This window comes from Chlamydotis macqueenii, chromosome Z (assembly GCF_036417535.1).
Source record: "Chlamydotis macqueenii isolate bChlMac1 chromosome Z, bChlMac1.mat, whole genome shotgun sequence".
Lineage (NCBI taxonomy): Eukaryota > Metazoa > Chordata > Aves > Otidiformes > Otididae > Chlamydotis > Chlamydotis macqueenii.
This window is the reverse complement of record NC_141593.1, coordinates 82,132,330-82,147,237: the sequence shown is the minus strand read 5'-3', so window position 1 is coordinate 82,147,237 and position 14,908 is coordinate 82,132,330. Positions and strand designations below refer to the sequence as shown.

The 14,908-nt window shown below is 44.4% G+C and overlaps 1 protein-coding gene across 9 annotated transcripts in view; it reads right to left on the bottom strand.

Moving 5' to 3' along the window:
* The window catches only part of CAST (calpastatin), a 61,507-nt gene that overhangs the window by 26,466 nt on the left and 20,133 nt on the right, over positions 1–14,908 (bottom strand). For 3 of the 9 annotated variants that reach the window (XM_086770335.1, XM_086770337.1, XM_086770338.1), the window contains exon 4: positions 2,826–2,885. In XM_086770335.1, the coding sequence (XP_086626461.1) occupies positions 2,826–2,885 (60 nt within the window). Of the gene's footprint in view, positions 1–2,825; positions 2,886–5,625; positions 5,645–11,156; positions 11,303–13,846; positions 14,004–14,908 lie in introns of those variants that run through there. The other 6 variants (XM_086770340.1, XM_086770341.1, XM_086770339.1 and 3 more) reach the window with 6 other exon arrangements.

The following is a 14,908-nucleotide window of genomic DNA, read 5'->3' as shown; positions in this document are numbered from 1 at the left end:
AGATGTCCTTTGGCAGCAGGGCTGCAATGAAATGTAACAGAAGGGCAAGCACGAGGCTGAAGAAACACGGAGTTTGGCTCTTCCTGCTGCGGGACTGCTGCCTCCTTAGGACTTTAAGTACTCGGCTGTTGAAGTACAAATTTGGGTTTTCCTTATGTGCTTTTCAGTAGAAAAGTAAACACACTTCTCTTGCAGGAGAATAAAGTATATTTACTTGCACTTCTGTCAATCCCTGACAACAGCTGTACAGAACACGAATTCCAGTTCTCAGCCTGCAAAACCAGTTATTAGCAACTGTATGCTGTTTAAAAAAAACAAGTAAATATTATTCTACTAAATACTTAACGTATTTTTTGTGTAGGGTATGCACCACTCTACATTTCTGTACATCTTTGGAAATGTGCAGAGTTGCTCATACTATAAATGTATCTCTGACAATGCTGAGGAATATGTGGACTCATATGGGCAATTTGGTGATTCAAGGCTTGGACGCACGTGACGCACGTGAAGATGCTAAGGCCACCATAAGGTTCACGTGATCATGAACACACATACTGCTCACACACACAGACACATCTGTTTAGATACACTTTTAACAACAACACAGTTCAAATCCAACTAAAAAAACTACTACCAGGCAAGTCAAACCAAGATGTTAGCACAAGACTACATTCAAAGGCAACTATTCGGTCATCCTTCAGAGCCAGTTGTAAGCAGTCACAGCCAGATGCCAGCGCATCAGTTCACCGTGAACAGTGCACTCCTACGGAGAAAAGGATGTCCCACCTCCCCTTCCACCGCCTGCTTCCACCTGCACTGCGCCAGCATCCGAGAGGCCGCATTCTAAACTGACACAGGAAATGGAAAAATAGCCTGGGAAATAAAAATATTTTTAACCAGTTCCCTAGCTGACAGTGCAGTTGCACAAAGGTGTGCAAAAGGAAGAAAGCTGAACAGGACGTGTTCCTGCGGCAGCACCCTGCTTCCTCCATTCCGCCAGCAAAAGCCGCAGGCTGCCCACTCTCCACCTCGTCTTCCAACCCTTCTGCCTAACCCCAGGGCTTCGCCTGCAAAACAAGAAGTTCCACATTCCTTCCTCTGCTGCAGGAGCTCACAGCTTTCTCAGAGACGCACAATTCTGCGGGTTAATTCCAGACACAGGAGTCACATACACAGCAGGGAAAGCTAAAGAGGGGTCCAGAGCACACCTAAGAGTAGCTCCACACCACAGAGACTCTAAGAAAGACAAATGAGACTTGGTTATAGCAGGCAATTAGGAAAGAGTTGTTAATTGGAAAGAAATGTAGGACTGGAAATGAAAGTGACTCAGCAACCTTCTCTCTTTTCAAAGGAGTCTGCTGTCAAAATGCAGATGACTTGCTCAACCCAGTAGGAAGAAGGCACTAATCATGCAACAGACATTAGAAGAAAACATTAATTGTCTCACACACGCAAATGCAGGACATTGTTTCAAAGGGATTTGTGTTTACCAGTCTCACAGTGCTGGAGTATGGTACGCCTCTGCTACCCTATTTTTTTCTCATCTGATTAGATATTTACCACATTCTTCTGGAATTATTTCAAATTTCAAGCAGTTTTGAAAGACCGTAACTATTTTTACACAGCTGTCTGGGTTCAACCATATGGAGAACAGCATCAGCAATGAACACGACACAAACGAGTTTACTCACAAACGTTATAGGAAGATGAAACTGGAGACTTGCAGATACCTTTATTTACAAGTAACCATGATCATGCACAAAATGAAATGCTTTAATTGTCATCTAGCTCACCGCCACCAGTCTAGGTCTACATGTGTGCGTGGAGAAGGGTTGTAAAAGGTTAAGGAACACAATGGCTAGCTTCATGTCCAGAGAAGATGGAGCTAGACTCTTCTTATAGATATGCACTAAAATAACAACAGGCAACAGACAGAAATTACAGCAAAGGAGCTTCCCATTTGGTAAAAGGGAAAAAATCATCATAACAAAGGTGACGAAACACTAGAACCGGCTATCCAGAGACGTTGTGCAACCACACTCGCAGGTACCCAAAGCTCACCTGGCACGGCCTTGGGCAGCCTGATCTCCCTACAGAGCTGGCTCTGCCCTGCCTGGACCTCAGAGGCCCCCCCAGCCCCGCTGTCAGCTCTCCTCTGTTCGTACTCACACAGGTGCAGGCAGCCCTACGCTTTACACGGCACAAGTCCCTGCCGGTCTGGTTCGGTATTCAGTGTTTTTGTTGGTTTCACTGTTATGATTACGGACAAAGAAGGAGGAAGAGAATCATTAATCATATGTTTAAATAAGATACGTAAACTCTGTTAGGCAACAGAGGCGTAATGAGGATTATGACTCTCTTCTAACAAGTGAAGTACATGATTGATGACACATCTCCGTCACTGAAGAAGTTCTAGTCATACAACAAGACAGAACAAGCATAAAGGACAAGGGCAAGGAAGCCGTCAGACAAACAAAGATATGAGATTAACGAGAAGATACAATTGTACGTGCCCTAAAAGCTGAAACTTGTCCTGAATTCTTTGAATATGTGGAAAATTATCATTAGGTAAATTACACTGTAATTACACTGGGGGGAGCTATACATATGTCACAAAGGGAAAGTATGCCAAAATTAAAACTAGTATTGCTGTCATAAAATCCTCTCAGTACTTTGTATAGCATTTTTTAGGCTTTTTTTTAAAAAAGGAAACTAAGCTGCAGAGAAGGAATCTGCATGGTAAAGTTACTTGGTATCAGTATTATAAATGAAAACTTCTGATATTTGTGCTCAGCTGCAAGCATGAGTTCCTCAGAAATTCGTACCTTTGCTTCAGATGGCTTCATGCTTTGTGGTTTTGATGCATCTGCAGAGGGTGACTGCTTCTGAGAGGAAAAAAAACCCACTAATTAGTTTCACCTTTGTTACATATACTGCTATTAAGCAAGCATAAACAACCTGAATTCATTAAATATCCAGCTAAAAATTATTACTGAAAATTAGAGTTATAATTTTAGTTTTTCTGTCCTGCCTGTATTTCTATAATTTAAGTACATAGGATTTCGTCAGCGTGATGCCCATAGATCTTCTCACAATGTAGTTTTTTCCCTCTGAAGTGTACTGAAAGCTAATCTCATACCAAGTATGAAAACAACCTCAAATCCTGCTGTCATACTGAAGCATACATACTCACTGTGCAGGACTCTTCCACGTTTCTTTTTTAAACAAAAATTGTACTTTTGGATTTACTAGTTTGTCACACAGAGTACTTAATACTAAATTAGCAAACTCAAATACGTTGAGATAAAAAGGAATTATTAATCTGTATGCAACACACACAACTGTTTCTGCATATGATGCAGCCCTTCCAGAAAAGCTGCAAATGTTTTCCTCGCTTCGGTACTGTGAATCTAACAGCATGCTTTCACTCTGCTGTGACTGTGTCAAGCTTCAAAGACCAGAAACAGATATTCTAATTGTCTCATCAATACTTTTATTCAGATGTAATACTATGTCTCTGCTCCTGCTTCATGTTCTTCAGCTCAAAGCTCTATTTGCTATCTCGATCACAGCAACACATTCATAGTTTACATTTAAATGACCAGCACAAGTTCCCACATTTTTAGATTTTCTCTTCACGTTTACTGTCCCACTTGCTGTATGAAAGCACACATTGTCTGAATGAACTCAGAAGTCACATTGCTATTCTGTACCTGGGGGGACCTCTTAACTTCCCCACAGAAAGGGTTCTCATTTCCCTAACTTTTCACAGCACAAGAACAAGAACAGAAGTTGTCCAGAATGTAAAAGGCACACTATGCTGATGGCAGCGTGCTCTCCCCAGCAGTGCATCCGGGATACTGGACACCTCGGACACCTGGACACTAGTGAGAACTTGCCATTGTCACACTACAGAAATGTCAGCAATTAATATCTGCTTCCATGTATGTATATACATACACCTTGATGACACAGGAGACGGGACGTTTTGTATGGGTGGGGACGTACGCAGGAATGCACAGAGCCTCCCACACCAGGACAGGGAACAAGACTTTTTAAACAACCTTTTCATATATTTCCACTACCACCATCAGGTAACCTACAGGCAACACCACATTTTTCTTAATTTGCCCTTTAATAGTTTTTCTTTTCCTTTCTTCTCCATGAAATTAATCTGAATTCCTTCTACATGACTAATAAGCAATTATCTGTTCTACACCCTCATATTAGCCACCCTAGTCCCTGTCCTTACAAAAACACATTTATCTGAGCCCTTCCTTGCCTCTGAAAACTCCCACCGAGCCTTTTTCCTTACAATACAGGGAAAAACTGTGTCCCAAGTTCCACCACAGCAGCATCAGCACAACCTGCAGAGATCAGTGGAAACCTCCCAAAGAAACCAGCTGCTGCTTCCTCCTCCCCGTCCCGCTGGATGGCAGGAACTACAGATGAGGAGTTGGAAGGCTCACGGAGGAAGAAGAGTAGTTCAGTAGTAGTTAGAAGTAGCTTTCACAAGTTAGTAGTTTTCTGTTTAGTACACAGAAAACAGTTCGGTGCATGGCTGCTGATCAGAGGCTGTGCAGAATGCCAAGCCACCCTCCCCAGAAATACTCCAGGTTGACTGTAACTGCCCCCCTGTATTTACAGCACCCTTTGCCTGAATTCCCCGCTATTCGGGGCCTCCAGTTTTCCAGCCCATTCCCCAGAAGAGCCAACGCAAGGAGGGGGTTCCTTGTCCTCCCGGCCCTTTAGAGCTGGGGGCCTGCCACCACGTGAGCCCGCAGCGTGACAAGGCAGGGAGCTGCCAAGGCTTCCCCTCGCTCGGCAGCCACCAGGCAAGACAGACACCACCAGCCTGACGCGAGGACCACCTTTCACTGCGGGTCGTTCTGCGGTTCCTCTCCCGAGGGCCGCGTGCCGTGCCCCGCTGTCAGCCGAGCTGGGACTGCAGCGGGGGTGAAGCGGCACACAGCCGCGTGTCAGGCACAGAGGTAAATATTAAAACGCTGCCTAGCAACTGGCATAATAACCGCCTGACGCACGGCTCCCGCAGCGGCTGCGGCCCGGGCAGGCACGCCCTGCTCGCACCCGGGGTGGCCAGCCCCCGCCGCGGCCTTACCGAACTGCCCCTCACAAAAAGGCCGGGCTGCCGAACAGAGGAGCGAGAAGGACAGTTCAGCTCGTCCTGGAGCTGGGGCTCAGCAGAGAAAGCCACGCAGAGAGAGCAAAGTTTTAGTGGTGGCGTTACAGACATCCCGGAGGGCAGAGCCAACAGCGGACGGAAAAACGAGCGTCATCGGCACTGACGCCTGTTCCTCCTGCAGCTGCACCCCCGCGGGTCCTGCCCGGACACAGGTACGGGTGTGGGAGGATGCTGGGCCGGCCCTGGCCCGAGCGAGGGGGCTGCCAGGGGGTCTCAGCCTGGGGGACGGCTGCTGCACGGTTCTTCAGAAAGCTCTTCTGGGAGCTGGGAGAGGAGGCAGATGGCATGGCACAGCGTCCCGGAGATGCTCCCTGCAGAGGAACCCGGCGGCAGCACGGGACCCCCACGACCTCCGCCACAGAAGGGGCTCAGAAGGCAGAGAGGAGGTTACAGGTTCACACCGATTAAGTGAACACTGCTACCCGATAATTACAGGCAGGACGATGGCTGCAGGGTCACAGCCTGTGCTCTCAGCAGCACAGGCACAGACAGACAAGCAGAGGAACAGATCAAGTGTGCTCAGATGCTCTTGGCTGCGAGTGAGAGGATGGCTTTCTCAGAAGGACTGGTGAAGAAACTTGGGATCTAATAAGAGAAGAAATACCCTCAGAAACTCATCAGTCAAATTACTGGGACAGTCTTGTGCTGAAAGGTAACAGTCGCAAAAGCCAAAACGTAGGTTGGTCACACAAAACAAAAAAGGCTACCTAAAACAGGTTACTTAGTCTCACTGCACTGACCCCAGAAATGTGGAAGGGAAGGTGGGACAGGGGAAGAAAACAGAGACAGTAAAGGTGACAATCATCAAAAGAAAATTATTTTAACAATTCAGAGACCTGGATGCAAATGCCTATCTGGAAAAGTAAAACAGCAGGTGAGGAAATCCATGAGAGCTCTCAGTTACGGAAACCTGGAAACCACTGAAACTAGCCAATATGCAATCATAAACTAAAACTATAAATTTTGGAAATTCATGGAGAACATTCGTCAGTCTGCAGAAGGCCATTGCCCACCCCCAGAAAGAAGCACAACTGGCTACCCTCAAAGCCAGCAGATATGCCGAAAACACTTACCAACACTGAAACATCTGGATGATAGCAGGAGAACAAATAAGAATAAACAGACTGGTCAAGAATAAAGCACGTAAAGAGAACACAACACTCAATGCACTCAAACACAGAAATAAGCCCGACAGATAGGAACAAATGAACCTCCACAGCAGGACAGGCTGTGACTGCAACTTCTCACAGTACTCGAGGTGACATTTTCCCAACTGAAACAGGGAAGTTAGCATGTAACACTGGGTCACAAGCGTGCCTTCAGCTGGCTTCCAGCCTCAACATTCCAGGGAGCTCCTGAAGTGACCTCTGACAGGCTGGTGGGAGGTTAAAGGAGATCAGATACAACAATACAAAAAACCCAAAAGCTAGGCAGGCAGCAATAATGAGAAAAATATGGAAGGTTACAACACCACAGGCTGAGGTACTCTTGCCAAAAACAACAACGGGAAGAGGAATCTGAGATAAAAATCTGTTACCGTGACAACATAAATGTAAATGTAAAATACAGGAATAACCTTCCATCTTTTTGGCTTGAGCTTCTCTAGGTCAAGTGCTAGGACAGTTTTGGCCATCACACTGCAGTACTGATCAATAAAGAAGGATTTGAGGACAGGTTTAGGGAAAAAAAAAAGTGAAGAAAAAGTATGTATAAGGGACTTACAGGCAGGAAAAGCAAGATGTCATCTCATGTTTTGTCCTCTGGTCAGGGAGCCAGGAAAATGGGAAAAGAAGAAGAAACTGGTTTATTCTATAACAAAGAATCTCTCCGGTCAGAGCTCAAAGATCTTCCCTCCTGGGAGAAGAGCTGCTCCGTGGCAGAGGCTGCCTGGACGAACCCGGCACTCCCGGCCCCAGCAGCCTTGGGCCAGCGTACGGATATATTTCCTGAGTGATCCAGCCACACTCAGTGAAGGACAGAGGGCTGAAGAGACACCTGAGTACTCTCTAGGGCTTACACACCTCACATATTATTTCAATACTACCAGCTCTCAGGTTTACTTCAGTAAGTCTGTGTAACGCACGGCAAAACCTAATCTACCTGACCACACCACCTTTACATCAAAGGTTCTGTTACTAAGCTTTAATTAATTTTTTGTAAGGTGCAGGCAACAAATGCTCTTCAGAGAACTATTGTGAAAAAGAGTGGTTATTTCACTCAAGTGTAAAATACCACTTCAGCTGCTACAGGTCAGATCTCTCACTTGCCTTAACGGCATGTGGTAACAGCTACGCAACCCTCTCCTCCCCAGACCCCAAAGGCTATCACACAGGCAGAGGGTCGGCCAAGGACAGCACCGAGAGGCCACCCCAGCCTCTCACAACGCGCTTCGTAACACTGCGAACAAAGCGATGCGCTCTTCCAAACACACGGGCGATGAGGAATCGGTACTGTGATCCGCAGCACAAACACAGCTCCATGAGCTCTCCATTAAGCCAAGTGGAGTTGCAAGACACAATCCGAGTCAGTATCTGTGTGTGTATGTGTATAAATATATAGATAAAATATAAACACATATATTTAAAAGTTACACAGCAGCTACGATATGCACGCGGTGATCTAAAACCGGAAAAGACGTACCACTGAAATTGCCTCTTTATATAAATTTTAATAATACAGTATCTGTAATAACTGAATTTAAAATAATAAGTTTGAGTGCGTCTGTGTCATTTTCCATTCCAAGTAATTCTGGAAATATCCTATTACTTTCTAATTACTGTTCTTATACACTGTCCCTCAATTAAGCTGTTAAGAAAAACAACATCTTTGTAAGAGAAAGACAAAAAACCTCACACAACCACTACAACAATATTTTTTCCACGATTTTAATTCTCAGTTAATTTGGTGGAGGTTTAGTATTAAAAACTTAATGAAACTGAATAGCAGGATATAGTTTTGCACTTAATACCCGTCTATTAGTCAGATGCTAGTATATTTACACGAACCACTCCTGCTATGTTGTCCTGCTGTGCTGCGTTTCTTTGTAGAAGCAATCAGCAGGATATCTTTTCTAAACAATTTACATTGCCATTCCAATGGCCGACTGCCTCACGTGACTCCAGGCACACCTCTTTCACTTCTAAAGCCTGTTACCATTGTTGAAATTCACAAACGTCGCATGTTATAAACAAAGCCAACTGCCCATGCCAGCTACTGAGGGAGGATGGGGAAGAATCCTCGGAGGGCAGTTCCTTTTTCTGTAGCTGAATTCTAATTTAATCTAAAATTCTTTGCTAATGTTGTTCCTGCGATGGCACTCAGCTCATTACAGCCCTGACTCAGCATAGGCCCCAACTTCGCACAGGTGGTCACAAACCCAACAGGTTTTCACACGTAAGCATTAGGGTTCATTGGTTTGTTACCTCATGCTTTTGCGGTGCAGTTCTTCAATACACATGGCTTTAAATACCCATCTAAAAAAAAACCAAAAACAACAACAAAAACCCCTCTATGTCTAGAGATGCTTGTTGTGCTTTTAACATTCATAAACTCAGCTGGTGTGGGTATAACCTCAAAATATGTAAAAACTATTACTATTATTCTAGTTTAAATTTCCACAACTTGACAAAGGTAACAAGAAAATAATTTTAGCGATAAACTGACACCCCCTCAGAGCTAAGAAAGTTAGAAATAGATTTGCTCTGTTCAATTATGCACACAGAGTTCAGAGCAGAGATGAAGAATAAACTGAAGCAGAGCAAAAATACATTCATCTGCAGAGGACAGATGAACCTCAACAAGTATGATTGCTAGGGAGGAGAGTGAAACTGCATTGAGACCCTCGGTACAGAGGCTGCCCGGGGAAGGGCCGGTGCGCGAGGAGGTGAGTGAGTGCAGGACTACACGTGGCACCCAACCGTCAGGAGAGCCGCATCAGGACATTCCCGCCCGAAGTGCCACTTCAGGAGCACGACGGAGTGGATTTGCCATCTGACAGCCTTCAAACTCCACACACCACAGTAAAACTAACAACAAAGAGCAGGATTATGTTGGTCCTTCTCCAGATCAGAAAGCTGACTGTAACACACCCAAGACAAAAGCCAAAGACCACTGCTAAAACAGGACCATGCCTCCTGCAAAACTCTACTTAAAAGATGATCCAGGTTACCAGTGTGGAAAAGACTAACCCTGAAATTTTACTCTTCGGCAATTTTCTCATCACACAGAACAGGTATTCGCAACAAAGATTAATATACCCAGAAGCGAGACCAACCATCATTTAGAGATGCTAAAAGAAGACATAGGAAATAAACCAATTCATTTTCTCATGAAACAAAAACATGACAAATTTTTTAAAGACTGGTTTGAACCAAGAAATTGAAAAGCTGTTTAGCTCATGCAGCGTTTTTACAGCCTCAAGTGCTGCTGAATTTATTGATAATCGCAGCACATTGAGCCAGATAACTTTCATAACACAGACTCACACGTACTGTTTTCTTCTACTTTGATTATTAAAATAAAATTTCTGCCATTTTGGCACAGAAAAGACAATTAGCAATACTTGATCACTGAATTTTATGTACCAGCTAAAGCTGGTCAACTATAGTCAAATTAACCATACTACTCAAATTCACAGTAATAGATTTTTAAGCAGTGTTTTTTGAGATAATCTACTTGGATTTGAATTTGGTCACACAAAATCAAGTGTTAGCAAGCACAACCTTTGAATAAGATCACTATTATATGTACCACAGTGTAAAACAAGGCTTCATACTACCTAGAAACTAACGGAGCTGTCACACCATCTTTAGGTTAGGTGTCAGCTTTACGATTTCTGGATTTCAGTAACCTACGTGAAGTTCAAAGCTTAATATCGGTATGTTTGTTCTTTATTTTTATAACCATTAAGACTGTGAAACAGCTTTACGCTTGAACAAAAAACAACTGAGAGCAGTGAACAACAACTGACTTTAAAAAGAGGAGAGTCAAATGGTGCAAAAATTATTTAAACTGCCGACATCTCAATTAAAGCTTACTTACGCTCAGGAAGTTAGGGATATGCAGAAAAATTTAGAACTACCCCACAGCTGATGTAAGAAGCACTGTGCATTCAGTTATTAGTATATCCTACGGTGTCTAATGCTTTCACAAAGTTTTTGTTCGGTTGTTTATTTGTTTTGTAAGCAGAGGAAAAGAGTTCGCCAGGTGCGCACTGAGCGAGCACAGTACCTAAACATACATACCTTTACATGCTCGTAATTCAATTTGCAGGCATAAGAAATTATTTAGCCTTAAGTACACAGTAGCATGGCTGCTGCTCTATAACCTTTGCTATGCAGAGACAACTTCTACTTAACGTCCTTTCATGGTTAATGCAAGTGACCTGGAAAGAAAGCCTGTACATGCTGAGCAAGGTAACAGAGCTCATGGGCTGCCTTCCGACTCTGCGTGCATCCAGGCAGCCCACCACTTCAGTACCACAGGTTACACACTCCGTGTTTCTCTTAAATGGAGTCGGAAGCAGAGACTGCAAGGAAGCTCTGGTTTTGTATCCAGACAATCCCTCTACAGCATTTTATCTTCAAACTTACTTTTCATTGTCAGAGATGTTCATTTCATTGTCATTATAATAAAGAGTGATCCCAGTATTTCCATTTGATCACAGAACGGGTTACCTAAAGTTCCCTCAGCTATACATACAGAAATACTCACAAAAGCCATACTTGGAACACAAGGCAAAATTCCTCACTGGGCATAGAAAGTGTTTTGAAAAGAGTTCTGACATCAATAATTTGTTTTAAACTCCTACTTTAATTTCTTCGTAAAATGTGGTCTTCGATCGCCTGCTTTCGGGAACCTCCCGTTTCCGTCACAATAAATTCTCCACGTTGGCACACACTGGGATTTCATTTTCATTCAGTCAGACTCAAATAATAGAAGCAGCACACCATACCGTGACCGCTCTTCTCAGGTTCCCACTCGGCACAATGGAGTATTACAGTAATGTATGAGCTGTCACTGCAGCAGAGCTCTCCTTTTCTGTAGGTAGCTCAAAAATCCTCTTCTTAGCTCTACATCCTTCAGAAAGTGAGTATTTAGCTGTAATTTAAACAGATAACTATTTAAATTTCTGTGTACTGTTTTAGACACCAGAATGTTCCAAACGTATCTGCAGTGGCAAACTGCAAGCTGATAAGAGAACGCCAGGAAAGCCAGCGATGAGGTGCCAGCCACATGCCAAGCAGAGCTGCTGAGCTCAGCGAGAGCTCGCGTCGCGCAGTCTGCAGTATCACCACGGGACAGCCGGCACGGCCCCGCGCAGCACAGCTGCAACAGAAACGGTGCTCTTCAGAGAGAGGTTCACAAGGGTGGAAATGCTGTGTAAATCAGGACTTCATCTTCGGACAGAAGGTCTCTGAGGTTATGAGCTCGGTTACTTTTATTACAATAATCAAACTAAGCAATACTTAAATGGGCAGTTGGCCCTCGCAAGAGCTAGCGAGCGATGCTCTGAATCAGAAATGGTATTTTTCACCTCCAGGTTGCAGAAACAAAATGTTATCCACAAAGCCACGTGAAGTGGTACACACATTGTCACAATGGCATTGGCTACCAAAACCAATGGAAAATAATAGAAGAAGGTAAACAGATCATGAAGTCAAGGAGTCTTAATAGAACTTTGCTGTTAAAATATCACCTAACGATAACACTGCATAACTGGGGGGGAGCAGGTGTTGTTGAGTTTTTTCCTTAGATAATTTAAAAAAAACCTCAACGTTGTTTTACTATTCCCACTTAGAAAGAGCCAGACTGGGACACTTCCTGCTTCAGCACTGGCTCCTAACGCAGGATCTCTCAAAACCGCCTCAGAAGGGCCCCCTGCAGCTCTGCAGGAAGCAGCGCCTTATTGCTCATTTAAAAAACATAAAACCTCCACCTTCACGAGTCCTTGTCCTGTCTCACAGAGGATTCCTTCCTGGGGATCAAAAATGTCAGTTTTCTACTCGGTTCAAGCACTTGTACCAAGGAAGGCACAAAGGCAGGAGAGAGCCCACTTCTTCCAGGACCAGGAAGGTTTCTGAGCCTTGAAGAGCTCGTGAGGAGTCCAGACGGCCAGCAACCTCCCTGCCTCCTGACGAGGTTCTTCCTTTGGCAGAAGAGACTCTGGACAAAGCCCCAAGCTGTTGTGAGTGCAAGTTTCCCTCCCTCAGAAAAACAAGAGCAGAAATTATGAGAATGAACACACCGGAGCCCAACCCAGTTCCTTTACTTTCTGGAGGCAGAAGTTTCTTCTCCACCCCTGTTCCCAGTCCTCCAAGAGCCACCAGCTTCAGGGCAACACAGCTTTGCCTAGACTTCAAACTGGGAGCATCTGCTTAAGGTGCAAAGCTCGCCAACTAGAACTGTGAGACATACTGCCCGAGCAACTCATCCGCAACACTCCAAGATCACAAACAGAATTTTCTACGAGCCCTACACACCGCACATCTAATCACTCCCATAAAAGGAAAAAAAAACCCAAAACACTGTTTTATACAAGAGGCTGACAGCAGTAGCAAATATGGTAGTCTAGAAAAGAAAAATTCTTACATAGAAGAAATTATTATCCAGTGTGTTTTATGTTAATTAAAAAATACAACCTTGAGAAAACTCGTAGTCACAAGATAACAGATCAAGAACCCAGCAGAGGTCCCTGCAATACTCAAGAACTCTGTGTTATTTAACACGCTATTTTCACTTTCTCCAAAGAAGAAAAGAGAAGGAGGGATGATATTGATACTGTCACTTGTCACATGAAGGTAGATCTTGTTTTCTCACTTTGGTTTTGAAGCAAACTGAAAACACTCATGATTATGAATCAGCAGTTTTAGTTTACAGTAACTATAATCAAACAGTGGCATAACCTAAGCAACACCTACCTGTCTAATTTCTGCTACAACAACAATACACAATTTACTGAAAAGCACTCCTTTTTCCTATATGTATCTGTATCTGGTATTTTAGCATGTTTTAGGTATCAGGTATAATAAACTCTTGTTGTCAACATGTTCTTGATACCTAAGTGCATTTCAACCAAGAAGCTGCTCCTACGGATCCCCACACCCTGACTACGCAATATTCCGTATGTGCCACAAGCACGCTAAGTGCTGCATTTGAATTCCAAAAAAACTATATGAGTTTTTGAGGCAATAACAGTGTGGGCTGTGAACAGTGGGGAAAAAAAAACAAACCCCAAAACCATCGAAACAAACAAAAACACAGAGCAACTCAGACACTGCTTTAAAAGCCTGTTCTTCCTCATCCCTCTCCTCAAGACTGCTCGTGTCACGTCAGCTACTTGTTGTGTAATGTGTAAAACATGCAGTCCCACACAGTGTCCAAAAAGGCTGTTCCCAACATGCTAAAATAATTTTACAGGGGCAACTCACTACACAGCGAGCTCCGGAGCGCTTCAAACCTGCCAATGACAGATCACATTGGAAGCCGTGGAAGTCGGCAGCTTGTGTTATTTCAGCCCACAAAATTCCAGGAAGAGAAATTAAAAAAAAAAAACAAAACAAAACAAAAAACAAACCATGCAACATGAGTGTACATTAGCCTAAAGCAGTAGGAAAGCAAAGCCAGTATGAATAGCGAGCTTACTCGGTACACGTGTGCCTTCTGTTTCCAGCAGGAACGTCAGGATATGGCTGTTTTTCGCCCCAGCGCTGGAGCAGGCTGTGGTTTCGTTTTTCAGGAGGTGCCAGCCAAGCCCTCAGCGAGCCGGTGTGCTGAGCGGCACGCTCCCCACCCAGCAGGCACGGCCACCCCACCTCCGGCACGGCCCGCCCGCGCCCACGCCCGCGCAGGGAACCCAAACATGCAGAATAAGCATGTTCAGGCCCCGACAGCGTGCGAAGGCGTGCGCGGGAGCTCTGCCTGCCACATCGCAGCCTCTCTTCGCGCTCAGCGTGAAGCCACAACGAGCAAAACCACCTGCTGCTCCTGCGGTCACAGCTGGATGTGGGTTGACCAGGTTCCCCCAGCCCGGCACCGAGCTGAGGGCACGGAGAGCCACGCGGCAAAAGCAGGGACGAAATGCCTGCCAGGATGGCGCAGGGGGACGGCGCTACTTCTAGCTTTCGGCAAGCAGTCTTTTGTCTTCACCTTTTGAGCGAGTAGCGCCAGTGCTGAGGGAAGGAACCTACCCATTTCCCCTCAGAAAGGCTGACGGTTTTATGAGAAGTTCATGGGACACGCACTCCCTAAATATGACTGATTATCCTGATTCCCTGAGAACACAGATGTTATTAACCAATAACAGTTCCACTGGAACTTAACTGATAGGACTATTTTTAAGTATAATAAATCCAAGTAATTTATATTAATTTAGCAGTTAAAAGGTGCGGTTGGAAGCTTCTTGAAATATCAGCAGTGACCTGCTCTTTAAATTTTTAGATATTTTTTTTTTGCTATAGAATCAGGTTCTCAGGACCTGTAGTCTGGTTTTTTTTTTTCCCCCATATGTTTGTTATAAAGAAAGAGCCCCCACCACACCCCTCACAAACCCTTCAAGCACTTTTTCATAATAGCCTCTATGCAGCCCTTTATCTCAAGGGAACAAAGTCAGCCCTAGAAGGGAAGTGGAAAGGGGAAAATGCCTGAAGATACCACACAGACTGATGAGGAAAATAACCCATTTTCTGAGTGAGCTAGAGATTTATT